Source organism: Zonotrichia leucophrys, chromosome 8, assembly GCF_028769735.1.
Source record: "Zonotrichia leucophrys gambelii isolate GWCS_2022_RI chromosome 8, RI_Zleu_2.0, whole genome shotgun sequence".
NCBI lineage: Eukaryota > Metazoa > Chordata > Aves > Passeriformes > Passerellidae > Zonotrichia > Zonotrichia leucophrys.
Window position 1 is genome coordinate 2,142,133 of NC_088178.1, and position 14,229 is coordinate 2,156,361.

The window sequence follows — 14,229 nt, forward strand, 5'->3', positions numbered from 1 at the left end:
TTCCCTGCAGCCCCAACCCGGGGCTCGGCTCAGCCATTGAGATTTGTCCGTCACGATTCAATATCGGCGTCCCCGCCCCGGGAGGCTCCGCGGGGCCGCCTTTGTATGCGGGGCACGCAGACAGACAGACAGCAGCCGGGAAGCGCCCGTCAATCACGGCCCCTTTCAGCCTGTCACCCCCTCAGGAATGGGGAAAGAGGCGCTGGTGGCTCTGCTGGCACCGGGGCTGCACCCCGAACATAGGGAGGGAATGCAGGATGAGCATCCCAGAGCTGGCTTTGGCCCTGTGTCGGCATTTTTTAGGGTTTTGGTGATGCTGCGTGGATGGGAAACCCCAAAGGAGAGGTCTGGTGGATGGGAAACCCCAAAGGAGAGGTCTGGGATGCTTGGTTGGGAAGGAGGAATGGGCATGGAGAAGTGAGGCTGCATCCTGGGGGAAATACCAGAAATGTTGTGCTTTTGGAAATACCCAAATATTTTGCTTCAAGATTTTCTTGAAAACCACCGCCAGTCCCTTTCGGCTTCAAAACTGCAGCTTGTCATTTCAAAAGAGACCTAAACTTAAAAGCAAAAACAAAAACAAAAGGCTGTGTGTGGTGATAAAAATTGCTCACATCACTGTCTTTTTTGTTCCAGTTCGTCCTAAGTTGAGCATGTTGGTTTTATTTACAAGTACTCACTGTCAGTGCTTGAGGGAGGTGTTTGCTGAGCTCCTGGTTCTCCACCAAGCATCCCAATCTCCCTGTCTGGTGCCCTGGCCAGCTTCCCACCTGGCTATACAAACCCAGTCAGGCCTGACTTAACTTTGGAAGCACAGGAAAAAAACGCTACTGAGGACTGAAGCATCCCTAAAATGCCATAAGTGAAGCAGGAGAGAGCTGGGCATGGAGCTGAAGCTCCCAGAGATGGAGGAAAACCTCTGTGGATCCAGGCTGGTGTGTCTCACTGAGGCTAAAATGTTAAATTAATTGCTGGAGTCTGGGTCTCAAGGGAGTTGAGACACCAACAAGACCCTTTGCTGTCTCTCCATTGCTACCTGTGCCAGATTGTGTTTTTTCTGCCTGTGACCTTTTAGGGCCTGAGGTCTCAGTTTATGGTGTGTTTATAAGGGGCTCTTTTTGGTTTTATGGGGGTTTCTCTGCAGCTCACATTGCCCAGGGATGGGGGAGTCCTGCACTGGGAAGTGAAGGACACCTGGACTGAACAGCATCCATCAGTGGGAGCTGCTTTGGAAATAAAGTCATTTATTCAGCGACCTAGGAATGGCTTTAAGTGTCTGATATCAGGCAGCTTTTACCTAAATCTCACACCTCCCTGCTGTGCAGCACCCTTTGGGCTTGGAAACATCCACTGCTGGGGTGGTGCTACTGTGCCTGGTTGGCAAAGGTTCATGTGTCCAATAAGTGCCTGGGAAACAAATTTTGGGCGCATTTATTCCTGGAGATTAGCTGGCAGTGAAGTAATATCTTATCAATATTTTATTGCTGAGAGCAGTTGGTAATCCCAACAGGTAGGGCTTAAACATCATTTAAACAGGATGAGAATGTGTTGCCAGACGAATACAAATAGCCTCCACTTTGACATAAAAGAGACATAATTAAAGATGAAGTGACTGCAGAAATATTAATGCAAGCCAGTGTATGTTTGAGGTGGAACAAGAAATAAATGACCCTTCAGAAGGGATGCTTTCAAGGGAATGCACATCTCTCTCTTCACAGGGATGTTGGAAATACATCTTAGGGGCAGGCAGTTGTAGGTAAATTTGGGGAATTAAAGCTGAATGTAGAAATCTAAAAGCTACTGATGGCAATTATAAACTCCCTAACCTTTTTATTTGATGATTTCCCCGTTTCCCTGGTGTTTTATAAAAGCTTTATAACACCCCTTTCTTATTTCTTTGGGAATGTCATGTTTTGCTGAGGGTGCCCAGGATTTGGCTGGCATGGGGAGAGTGTTACACCAGACCCTTGTGCTTGCCAACACTGCTTGGGGAAAACCTGGAGGAAGAAGGCACTTTTTCAAACAATCCCCATTTTTCTGGTGGTTTTCCCGTGAGGGTTTTGCATTTATCTGTCCTCTGCTTCTCAGAATGGGGCTGATTCAGCACATTTCCTATCTGGGTTTCTGTAAAAGCCAAAAAAAAAAAAAAGAAGATGGGGTTGAAAGCTCGGAGGTAACCTCTGCAGGATGTGTGCTGACTTTTGACTTCTCTTTCTGGGCCAAAGTCACCAAGACAGGGGAATAATAATGTCCAGTTCCCACAGATATTTCGGACAAGGCTGGGTAAACAGTGGGTTTTTTTTTTTTTTTCTATGTGATGTCCAAGCCAAGAACTCAAATGTCTGGGTGTGGCAAAGAGGTTCTGGTTTGATACCTTCAAACATCCCATTTACTGAAAATATCTGTGCCTAAGGTCAATTCCAGGTGCCTGCAAGTCCTCTGAAGCCAACACTGATGCTGCCACCTCTGCTTTTCCCACCTCCATTTCTCCCAGCTGTAAATCATTGATCATTCTCAATAGGGACATTTAAACTGGGAGAAAGAAAAGCTCCGTTCCAACCTAAAGTGTTATTGCTGTTGTTATTGTTATTGGCTTTTAAGTCTGGAGCCAGAGTCTTGAAACCTGGGAACAGTTTAATTAGGGATGCCTCAAACCCTGTCACATCAATGTCAAGGAACAAGCTGAGCTTTTCCTTTTCTTTTTGACATGTCAAGTCTTCAGTCTGGCACTGGCCTTAACCCCAGATTTGCTGTCTCGGAGGTTTTTATGATATATTAGACATTCATGATGTGTTTCTGATTTCTATTGTATTTTTATGCTGTGATCTTTATTATGAAATTCCTGATTTTTATGATATATTAGACATTCCTGATGTGCTTCTGATTTTTATGCTATGATCTTTATTATGAAATTCCTGATTTTTATGATACATTAGACACTCCTGTGTGTCCATTCCTGTGCAAGTGAGGATGGGGCCAGAGGGATGGGGTGGTTTGTGGGTGAGGGAGGGTGGGGATGCTTTCTGCAGGTGCTTGTGGAGAGGCACAGATGAGCTCCCTGATCCCACTGCTGTCTCCAGCATCTCCTTGGGTCTTGGCATGAGTTGGAGGGAGGGGACAGTGGGGAGTTGGTTTGATAGAACTTGTGTGGAGCTGGTGCTGTCTTGTGCTGGTGGTACCTGGGCTGTTTGGTTTAATAACTTGGTTTTTTGGGCATCGGGTTCTTCATCGCTTGCCCGCATTTATGGTAACCACCTGGTGATCCCCAAAACTGCTAAAGTTGACCCAAAAGCAGCCCCTCCCATTGGCACTGGATGACTGTGCAGCACTGAGAGCACGTCCCTGTCACTGCAGAGTGCCAGCAGCGCTGTCCCCAGCCCCTCAGTGCACCAAGGGGGTGACACAGATCCATCTCCCTGTTGTGGTGTTGTGAGGTCCCCAGGATGAAGTGAGATATGAGAATTGACTCCAAATTCTCAGAAGGCTGATTTATTATTTTATCATATTATATTAAAAGAAATTGCATACTAAAACTTTACTAAAGAAAGAGAGAGGATACATCAGAAAGCTAGAAAGGAATGAATAATAAAAACCCGCGACTGACCAGAGAGTCCGACGCAGCTGGACTGGGATTGGTCATTAATTAAAAGCAATTCACATGGAACCAATCAAAGGTGCACCTGTTGGTAAACAATCTCTGTAAGACCATGTCTGGATGGGCTGTTTGGGTCCACTCTGGACCATTGACAATAGGGTCAATAGTCTGTGGGCTATTGACCCCAGCCCACGTGGTCTTACATAAATGAAAGCAAAATATCGGAAGCGCTCTTCTCCACATGGTAACGTTCTCTCTTTATTCCAAGAGACACATCAGATGGACAGACACGTGGAAAAAGAGGGAGTTCCCCAATACAACAAACCTCCAGAGCACATTCCAAGCAATCAGATAATTATTGTTCACATTTCTTTTCTGAGGATTCTCAGGCAAAAAATCCCGGCGAAGGGATTTGTCATAAAACACCACAGTGACAATCTCCCTGCTGTGGCTGCCCTGTCCCTTGTCCCATCACCCACAGGGTGTGACAGCAGGCTGGGTGTGGCAAATAGGTTGTGCTTTGACACCTTCAGATGTGTCTGTTGGTCTGGGTGTGCAAAGAGGTTGTGTGTGACCGTGTTCAGAGGGGTCTCAGGTTGAAAGAAGAAACGAGGATTTGACTCATGTTTCAGAAGGCTTGATTTATTATTTTATGATGTACATTACATTTAAACTATATTAAAAAGAACAGAAGAAAAGGTTTCATCTCAGAAGGCTAGCTAAGCTAAGAATAGAAAAGAATGAATCAACAAAGGTTTGTGGCTTGGACAGAGAGAGAGCCAGCTGACTGTGATTGGCCATTAATTCCAAACATCCACATGAGACCAATCACGGATCCACCTGTTGCATTCCACAGCAGCAGATAACCAATGTTTACATTTTGTCCCTGAGGCCTCTCAGCTTCTCAGAAGGAAAAAAATCCTAAGGAAGGATTTTTAGTGAAAAGATGTCTGCGACGGTTGTGTTTTGAGCCCTTCAGCCGTGTCTGTTGGTCTGGGTGTGCAGAGAGGTTGTGTCTGTTGATCTGGTGTGCAAAGAGGTTGTGCTTGATCGCTTCAGCCATGTCTGGGTGTGCAGAGGGGTTGTGTTCTGGCCCCTTCAGCCGTGTCTGTTGGTCTGGGTGTGCAGAGAGGTTGTGTCTGTTGGTCTGGGTGTGCAGAGAGGTTGTGCTTTGGCCCCTTCAGCTGTGTCTGTTGGTCTGGGTGTGCAGAGAGGTTGTGTTCTGGCCCCTTCAGCCGTGTCTGTTGGTCTGGGTGTGCAGAGAGGTTGTGTCTGTTGGTCTGGTGTGCAAAGAGTTGTGTCTGTTGATCTGGGTGTGCAGAGAGGTTGTGCCTGTTGGTCTGGTGTGCAAAGAGGTTGTGCCTGTGGTCTGGTGTGCAAGAGGTTGTGTCTGTTGGTCTGGGTGTGCAGAGAGGTTGTGTTCTGGCCCCTTGAGCCGTGTCTGTTGGTCTGTCCGCCCCGCAGGCTGTTCGCGGTGAAGTGCGCGGGCTGCCTGGAGGCCGTGGCGCCCAGCGAGCTGGTGATGCGCGCCCAGAAGAGCGTCTACCACCTGCACTGCTTCTGCTGCTGCGTCTGCGAGCGGCGCCTGCAGAAGGGCGACGAGTTCGTGCTCAAGGAGGGGCAGCTTCTCTGTAAGGGCGACTACGAGAAGGAGCGGGAGCTGCTGAGCTTGGTGAGCCCGGCTCTGTCGGATTCTGGTAAGGGACTCCCTGGCTGGTCCCGCTGCCAGGCCCCTCACAGGGGTCTGGAGGTGAGGTTTGGGCTCGCTGCCCTGAGCTTCTGCCCTTTGGGGATGAGCTCTGTAAGGTCCTCCAGGCGCCTCGGTGGTGAGGGCTTGAGCAGGGAGGGCTGGAGGATGCTCTGTGTTCCATCCCACCTCATGAGCTCCTTTCTGGAGGGGTTTGTGCTCCTGGCCCGTGCAGCTTTCCCAGATGTGGGAGGGAGAGCTGGCCACTGACTAAACCTAGGGCTAAACCCTTGTCCCTGCCCTGTGCCTCAGTGTCCCTGCCTGTCCCTTTTCCTGCCCCTGTAAAGGCTGAGAACAAGAAGGGAGCTGCTTCTGCTGTAGTCACCCCTTTTAATAACAATGGGAAACTGAGGCACGGAGCTGAAACATGAGCTGGCAGCAGGGAGTCTGCAAACCTTGTGTCCCCAGCAGCTGCTGACCCATCATGGGGACACTGGGGACACTGCAGAGCCGAGGGGGGCTGCAGGAGAGGTGGTGGGCAGGGAGCCAGCATCCTGCTCCAGCCAGAGTGTCACAGCCAGGTTATGTTGCCCAGAGCATCAGACCAGCATTAAAATGTGTTATCTGCACTCAATGCAAATTAAACCTGAATGTTTCCCAGGAAGGCAAGTTTAGTGAGAAAGGCCAGTGCTGGGGAGTGGGAGGGTGGAAATGATCTGATGGTCTGCTAGCCAAAATCCTCAGGATAACACCATCCCCACAGAGCCCTGCTGCTCACCACTCTCAGTTCCCCCTAAAATCCCTCACTGGGGAAAAGGCTGCTTTGTGGAGGGAAAGGATTTACCTTGGAAATTCTCTGCTCTGGAAAAGACTGCCAGCAGCTGTGGTGGGGGGCTGTCTTTTCCCTGCTGCAGCAAAGCACTGGAGTAAAAAAAAAATAGAAATCAAGATTAGGAGTGCGTTGTTGAGGTGTGACGCACGGACACAACAAAGCCTGGAGTGCTGTAACTGGGAGAAGATTTGTGAAGGGATGGTTTGCATAGATAGGGAGCAAAAATTGCCCAAAAATTGTATTTCTCTTTAATATTGAGCTCCTCTGCAGTGAAAGCCCTTCTGTCTTACAGCACTGCCTGTGTGGGTTCTGTGTGAGCCCTGCAACCCTGCTTGCTCAGGACAATAAAGTCCTTCCTCCTTGCAATTAACAGTGGTGATGTTTAAAAATCAGAGTGAGTCCATGGGAGGAGGTGGCTGAGGGGAGCTGGTGAGTGATGGTCCAGCCCTGGAGGAGCTGGAGAGGCAGGAGTGCAGCAGGACCCAGCCCACTGGCACTGGCTCTTCCCTTAGCCCTGGGAAAGTCCTTAACTGATTGAAAAATTACTGCTTTTTCCTCTGGGATATACAAACCCTTTCCAGTTAAAATAGGAACCAATGAGGAAGAGAAAGCAAATCAGCCACAATGGTTTGGGTTTGTTCCTAGTGGGGGAAAAGGGCATTTGGGGAAAGGTTGGGGAGCTTTTCCTCCCCAGCCACTCATCAGCCTGTGGTCCAGCCCCACTGCCAAACCAAGAGCCTCAGCTTAGCAAAAACCCCCGGGGGAAAGATTTATTTTGGTGGAAACTCCAGCTGAGACCTGAGGGATGTGAAGGGCCAGCGTGGGAGTCAAAAGGGCAAGGCAACCCCTTGGCTGATCAGAAACCCAACCCAAAGCCCCTGACATGGCCTGGCAGCCTCTGGCTGGGGGGTGCCAGCCCTTGCCATCACCCCGCTGACCCCATAGCTTGTCCCTGGCCCTTGGCATCTCCCCACTGACCCCATAGCTTGTCCCTGGCCTTGCCTCACCCGTGACCCCAGCTTGTCTTGGCCTGGGCACAATGACCCATAGGCTAGCCCTGGCTGACTCCCCGGTGCTCTCAGCTTTGGTCTTGGCGCTCCCGACAAGACACGAGGGCAGAGGTGTCCCAGGATGCAGTGTGGTTTTCACAGAAGGATGCAGAGTGGTGTTTAGGATGAAAAGGGTGTTCAGGGATCAGAGTGGGTTCAGGGATGCACAGTGGTGTTCAGGGATGCACAGTGGTGTCCAGGGGATGGACAGTGGTGTCCAGGAGATGCACAGTGGTGTCCTGGAGATGCACAGTGGTGTTCAGGGGATGCACAGTGGTGTCCAGGGGATGCAGAGGGGTGTCCAGGGGATGCACAGTGGTGTCCAGGGGATGCACAGTGGTGTCCAGGGGATGCAGAGGGGTGTTCAGGGATGCACAGTGGTGTCCAGGGGATGCAGAGGGGTGTCCAGAAGATGCAGAGTGGTGTCCAGGGGATGCACAGTGGTGTCCAAGGGATGCAGAGGGGAGTTCAGGGATGCACAGTGGTGTCCAGGAGATGCAGAGTGGTGTCCATGGGATGGGCAGTGGTGTCCCCTCTCTGGATGCCTTTCACTACCAGCATGTGATGAGCTCCTCCAGCCTCTTCCCTGTCCCCCCCGGCTGCTTTGAAGCCCCCCAGGCTCTCTCCCTCCCTCCCTGCCCCCGGCCCCCGCACACCAAGGGCCACTTTATGAGAAAGCAGAGATAAAAAGCGAGCCATATGTTGTCTGTAATCTCCCAAACCCTCGCTTCAATTACTGCCTCCCCCGAGCCTCCGCCGCCCAGCCTGAGTAAACAAGCCCCTCTGAAAGAGGACCCTGCTTTCCAATTAAAAACGTCCTAACGTTCCTGCTCTCCCTAAATCCTCCCTGGGCGAGGAATGTCCCGGCCCCGGCGGCGGGATGTGGGCTCGGCAGGTCGGAGCGGGGGCACCAAGCCCCACAATATCCACAATATCCACAAGATCCATGGCCCAGGCCCCTTCCCAGGTGACGTCAGGGCAGCCCCAGACACTCATTAATTTCTCCCCCCTCCTCAGTGGGGAAAGGCTTGAAAGGGAGAGTTAATTAAAAGTAATACCCCGCCAAATCCGGCTTCGCTTTTCCTTCTTTCCCTTTGACACTGGGAGGGATTTGGGGAGCAGGTGTTGGAGGGGGGAGGGCTTGGAGAGGCTGCTCTGAGCGGGTTTTCCCCCTTGGAGAGGGTTTTGAGCATCATGGGCCTGCTGGAGCCCATGAGCCTGTGGCTGGAGAGGAGTGGGGTGCTGACCTCGTGCTCGGGTGGTTCATTGACCACTTGACATTCCTTCTCCCATGATTTGTAAAAATCTCTACCTTGCCATCAAAATTAACCTCCTTCAGCACTCAGGAGAGCCAGCAGCTTGGCAGGGCACTGGGAAGGAGGCAGCAGCAGCAGGAGCCACTGCTCAGCCCCATCAGCCACCAGAACCTCCTCACTGGGGTTCTCACACCAGCTCCAGTGTGGCATCCCTCGGGCTGGGACATGCCAGGAAACATCAGTTTGTCCTTCCTGTTGGTGTGGGGATGCCATGGATGTGCTGTGAGCTGGAAGGGAGCTGGAGCAGCAGCAAGGCTCTGGTTTCGGGGGCCAGACCCAGCTCCTGGCTCTTTAGGGATTGCCAGCACCAAGAGCTCTCCCTGCCCACTGACAGGGAAAGGCTCCTGGCTGGAATAGGGAGTATGGAGAGGAGAGGTGACTGGTGACTGAGAGCATTCTTGCTGCTCCTCTGGGATCTTTGCCTCCCCTCACCCTGGAGATCTGCTCCTGCCTTTCCTCATTCCCACCTGGGATTGAGACTTTCCTGCTGTGTGTGATCCATGAATTAGCCCTTGCCGTGGGGTTTGACCTGGCCTGTTTTCCCCAGGAATTACCCACACTCCCTGGTACATCCCCCTCTCCCAGAGCTATGGGATGGACTTGGGCCAAGCACAGCCTTGCAGAGCCCCATCCATGTCCAACCTGCACCTCAGCTCCATCAGCCATTCCCAGATGAACACTGAAGGAGCTTTCTGGGAAAGGCTGTGAGTGATTTACAGCTAGCCAGAGGGAAGGTGCTGTCAAACCTGAGCAAGCAAGGTCATCAGCAGGGGAGGTGCAGTAAATGAGGAGAGCTGGGAAGAGGCACTGTCCACTTTCCTGGAGCAGTTTCTGCCATGAATGGTGGAGAGCAGCAGGGAGATACACCCCAGTGCCTGGGAATGCAGTGGGGCAGCACATCACAGTGAGTAGCTGAGGGGTGAAGGCTGAAAGACCCTGGGTTTCTGTGCAGGGAGATTGAAAACTCCACAGAAAGAAGGAAATACCAGGCAGAAAGGTGCCCCTTATATGTATGTAAAATATATGTGCTCTGAAGGGAGTTGTCCTCCATGGTAGAGCATCTCAGGAGGATTTTGTGAGGGGTTTTTGGCTAACACTTTGCCCTCTCTGAGCATCCCTGACCTCCCCAGCCTGGTCTGCCTGGGCAGAGGGACCCAATCTCTGTCTCCACCTGGGTTTGGGGACAGCCCCAGGGGCACAGTGGTCCTTGACAGCTGCTGGCCCCTCACCTGGATGATGTGACCTGTGTGTCTCTGTCCAGATGAGTCTCCAGCTGGAAATTCCTGTGAAGCAGGCAGAGATCTGGCTCTGGTGGAGGGAAAATCAGCTGTCCCAGGGTTTCACATTGCAGCTGCTCAGACACTTGGGGAAAAGAAGAACCCCAAAACAAATCTGCTGGCTGAGCAGTCACAGGCATCAAGTGCCGCTAGCTCTCCCCCACTCCCAAATTCAGCTTCTCACATACTCAGAACAAGATCCCCACCAGCACCCGCTTGTTTTAAATGCCTCCAATTATTTTGACCATGCTGGAGATGGTGTGTGCTGCCTGTTTTCTGTAAAGGACCTGCTTTTATTTCATCCTTAGGCAAAAGTGATGATGAGGACAGCATCTGCAAGCTGGGCCAGGCCTCAGGGAAGGGCGCTGAGGATGGGAAGGATCACAAACGGCCCAAGAGGCCTCGGACCATCCTGACCACGCAGCAGCGGAGGGCGTTCAAGGCATCGTTTGAGGTCTCCTCCAAGCCCTGCAGGAAGGTATGGGGAGAAGAGCCCATGCCCAGCTCTTGGGGATGTCCTGGGTGCTCAGCATGGCCTTGTCCTGGCTGATCTGACCCTTCCTGGAAAGCTGAGTGCACTGAGATGCAGCCCCACATTTTTCTTCACAGAGAAAAGCAAGGCGCAATTCCAAGAATGTTTCTGGGTTTCACATTCTCTGAACCTCAGAGAAAGAAAACACAATTCCTATCATTTGCTGTGCCTGTGTTTGTGCCAAAGTAGAATGCAATAGGGAGGTGGTTTACCCAGAGTGATGGTGTTTTGTTTCCCTGGCCTCTCAGGGCCAGGAGTGTGTGTGTGTATGTCAGGACTGTTGGGTGACAGTCATGGGATGAGTGCAGTTTGTGCACAGTGAGTGCTTGGCAGATTCAGTTTAGATGTAATGTATAATAAAGTAATTAATCAGCCTTCTGATGTCCATGGAGTCAGGTGGATCACTCTCTGGCCTCGTTGGGCCATACTAAGGGCCATCCCAGCCATACTAAGGGACATTGCTGTCCCTGTTCTCTCCAGGTGCGGGAGACACTGGCGGCAGAGACGGGGCTCAGTGTCCGTGTGGTGCAGGTCTGGTTCCAGAACCAGCGAGCAAAGGTGGGTACCAGCACCCATTGCTGGGGCTCCCTCCCTCCTGACTTTGGCCAGGGGATAGTTGCATTCTGCCTTTTTCCCCTTTCCTCTCTCCCAGATGAAGAAGCTCGCCAGGAGGCAGCAGCAGCAGCAGCAGGACCAGCAGAACACGCAGCGCCTGAGCTCAGGTACCTCCCTCACAATCCAGCTTTCCCCATCTCCAGGCTTCTCAGCCGAGCTCAGCCACCCAAAAACCCGCAGCCAATGATCTTATCTCGTTGTTATCTTGCAGCCCAGACGAACGGCGGCTGCGGGCCGGGGCTGGAGGGGATGCTGAACCCCTACACGGCGCTGCCCCCGCCGCAGCAGCAGCTGCTGGGCATGGAGCAGGGTGTCTACGGCTCCGACCCTTTCCGGCAGGGGCTCACCCCGCCCCAGATGCCCGGAGACCACATGCACCCCTACGGTAGGGCGCTGGGGATGCTCTCTTTGCCCCCTCTCCTTCATAGAGATGCTGGGTTGGGGTGGGGTCACGTCACTCCTAAATGGCGTGTGCTAGTGATGCCTTTTAGGGCTGACCTAAAAACAGAGGCCAGGCAAAGTTAAAAGAATAAGAGAAACAAATATTTCTTTCAGTAAATAAAAGTATTTACTGAAGGGCTTTCAGGTACATTAAGGGCAGATGAAACCTCCCCAAGGGGCTACACCCAAGATGGACTATGGTCCAGACATTTTTCAGACAATTGTAAGTTTGGTCCATTCACATATCGGGGGTTAATCCTCCAATTACAGCTTCAGGTAATGAAGTCATATTCCCCCCATTTGCTCCTCCCCATTTCACTTTTTGTTCATACTTTTCAGGGCCTGAGGCTGTAGGGTGTCCTTGAGTTTCAGGCCCAGAAGGATTGTTTTTCTGACCAAAATGTGAGGACAGCAGCTGACACTCTGTATGGAGTTCAGAGCTCTCTCTCCCCTCGTTGGGGCCATCCCAGCATTGCCATACTGAGGGACGCCACTCCCTCAGTACAGGATTTGAAAAATGCTAAAGCAGTACAGGATTTGAAAAATACAAAGCTGAAACCCTTAGGCATCACTAGAAAAGCTGGGGGTAGCAGGCTCTGAACCCCTCCTGTCCCTTCCTTGCTTCCCAAGGTGCCGAGCCCCTCTTCCACGACCTGGACAGCGACGATACCTCACTGAGCAACCTGGGGGACTGCTTCCTGGGCACAGCAGATGCAGGGCCACTGCAGGCACGAGTGGGAAACCCCATCGACCACCTGTACTCCATGCAGAACTCCTACTTCACCTCCTGAGCCCAGCGTGGTCCCCCCAGCAGGGGCCGCAGAGCTCCCCGAGTCGGGAGGGAGGGAAGGAAGGGAGCAGCTCTGCTGGGATGCCGTCAAATCATGTTGTAGCTTGGGATTCCCAAGGAGAGAGTTAAGTTATGGGTTGCATAGTTTCATGTTTCTCTTAGGAGCCTAGGATTAGGGACAGGAGTGGTTTTTGCAGCTGGCTGGTGGATTTTCAGATTTCAGACGGGGGACACGAATTTCTCGTTTTGGCAGGGGGAGGGGGATTCTCCTGTAGGAGCATCCCAGCGCTGTACCCCACCTTTAGGAAGAGCAAACTGCTGATCTTCATGGGGAAAGCCTGCAGCATCTGCTGGGCTTTGAAATCTGACAAGCTGACAACGATCTGGGCAGACAGGAGAGGAACTCTGTGTCACTGCAGGGTTTGGTTATTTCCCCTCTGTTCCCTCAACCCGCTGCTTAAACGTAGGGACTTTTTAAGCTAGATGTTCCCATGTGAATATAGAGAGCTAGAAACCCCTAGCATTGTCCCCGAGGATGGGGCTGTGTGTGTGGATGTGTGTGTGTGTGTGCGTGCAGAGCCGTGTGGCTGGGAGTGCACGGCCACACCTGCCAGATTGTATCAACAAAAACAAAGTTTATTTCTAAGTCTATCAGAAATTTACTGTACAGCAAAAGTAACTTTATTTTCAGTGTGAACCATATTTAAGGAGATACTCAATGCACTTAAGTTATAAGAGGAAATAATTTTACTTTTTATAAACGTTATGTTTTAGGTTGCAAAAGCCCAGTGGCAGGGAAGGAGCATCAGTTCATTTCAAGCAACAGGTTTGGGGTTTGGGGTTGGTTATTTTCGCTGTTCTCAGGTTGCCCCACTGGTTTCGAGGCGCAGTTGAGACACAGAGCAGAGCTGGCTCCAGAAGCTGCTTTGGGCCAGCAGATTGGTGGGGACAGCTTGGTGGCCAGGCCATGTCCCTGCTGCTGGACCTCTCCAGGAGCTCTGTGTGGAGCTGGTGGACATCCCAGCCCATTGGAGCTCAGCCATGCTTCTCCACATCACCTTTTCCTTCCCCAGCAGGTGCCAGCAGCCCCCTCATCCCAAATCCTCCAGCCTGGGTGCTAGGCTGGGGTGCGCTGCTGTCCTGGCCCTGGGAAATGCTGCAGCCCAATATCCCACCCTGAGGGGAAGCAGAAAGGAGGGACAGCCCTGCCTTTCATCCCTGGGGGGAGTTTTCCTTGGGGTGGAGCCTTCGGGTGGCCCTGAGCTCATCCCCACTCTGGTTTTCATGCGTTGTGTCCTTTTGTGCTGCTGTTCACAAACGATGTAAGCGACGGCCCCGTCAAGAGAGAGACGTGCAAGTGACTGTGAGGCTCAGAACAGAACACTGGCTGGTCACTGCCATCCTGTCTGACACTGAATGTAGCAGGGCCTGGAGATGGCTGACCCGGCGGGAGGTGCCGACAGCGCCGTCAGAAATCACGCACCCAGATGAAATTCAAAAAAAAGACAAAAAAAAAATCACTGTTTAAGAAAAAAAGAAAAAAAAAAAAAAAGAAAAGCCCGGTGTTTTCTGGTGTTTTCTTGTGTGGTTGTGTCCTCTTGATTGGGAGAGGGGAGGGTTTGAGGCGTCTCCAAAGGAAGAAAGGTCTTGGGTAGGTTGACAAGGTTCTGCTTGATGGGTTTTTGATATCAAATATTCACAGAATCATAGACCCTATCATGGTGTGGGTTGGAAGGGACTTAAAAGACGATCCAGTTCCAGCCCCCTTCCATGAGCAGGGATACCTTCCACCATCCCAGGTTGCTCCAAGCCCCATCCAGCCTGGCCTTGGACACTTCCAGGAGTGGGCCATCCACAGCTTCTCTGGGTAACCTGTGCTGGGGCCTCATCATATTCTGTGGTCTGGAACTGAACTGGGTCCTGGTGTGTCCTGGAAGGTGAGACAGCCCACCCGAGGCTCCCACCCAACGTGGCAGAGAGGGATTTGCTGGGAGTCTTCACCAAGCTCTCACCTGGACTAGCACTTCATGAACCCCAGCCTTCCATATTAGGACCATGAGCAACTCCATGTTAGGACTGCCCTAAAGGTGTGGGT

The 14,229-nt window shown here is 51.9% G+C and overlaps 1 protein-coding gene across 1 annotated transcript in view; it reads left to right on the forward strand.

The window, feature by feature from the left end:
• Positions 1 to 12,767, forward strand: part of LMX1A (LIM homeobox transcription factor 1 alpha) — a 44,236-nt gene extending 31,469 nt beyond the window's left edge. The window contains exons 3-8 of the mRNA XM_064719761.1: positions 5,060 to 5,292; positions 10,065 to 10,234; positions 10,769 to 10,846; positions 10,941 to 11,010; positions 11,115 to 11,288; positions 11,975 to 12,767. Coding sequence (XP_064575831.1) covers positions 5,060 to 5,292; positions 10,065 to 10,234; positions 10,769 to 10,846; positions 10,941 to 11,010; positions 11,115 to 11,288; positions 11,975 to 12,135 — 886 coding nt within the window. The 3' untranslated portion in view covers positions 12,136 to 12,767. The remainder of the gene's footprint in view (positions 1 to 5,059; positions 5,293 to 10,064; positions 10,235 to 10,768; positions 10,847 to 10,940; positions 11,011 to 11,114; positions 11,289 to 11,974) is intronic.
• The last annotated feature ends 1,462 nt before the right edge of the window (positions 12,768 to 14,229 follow it).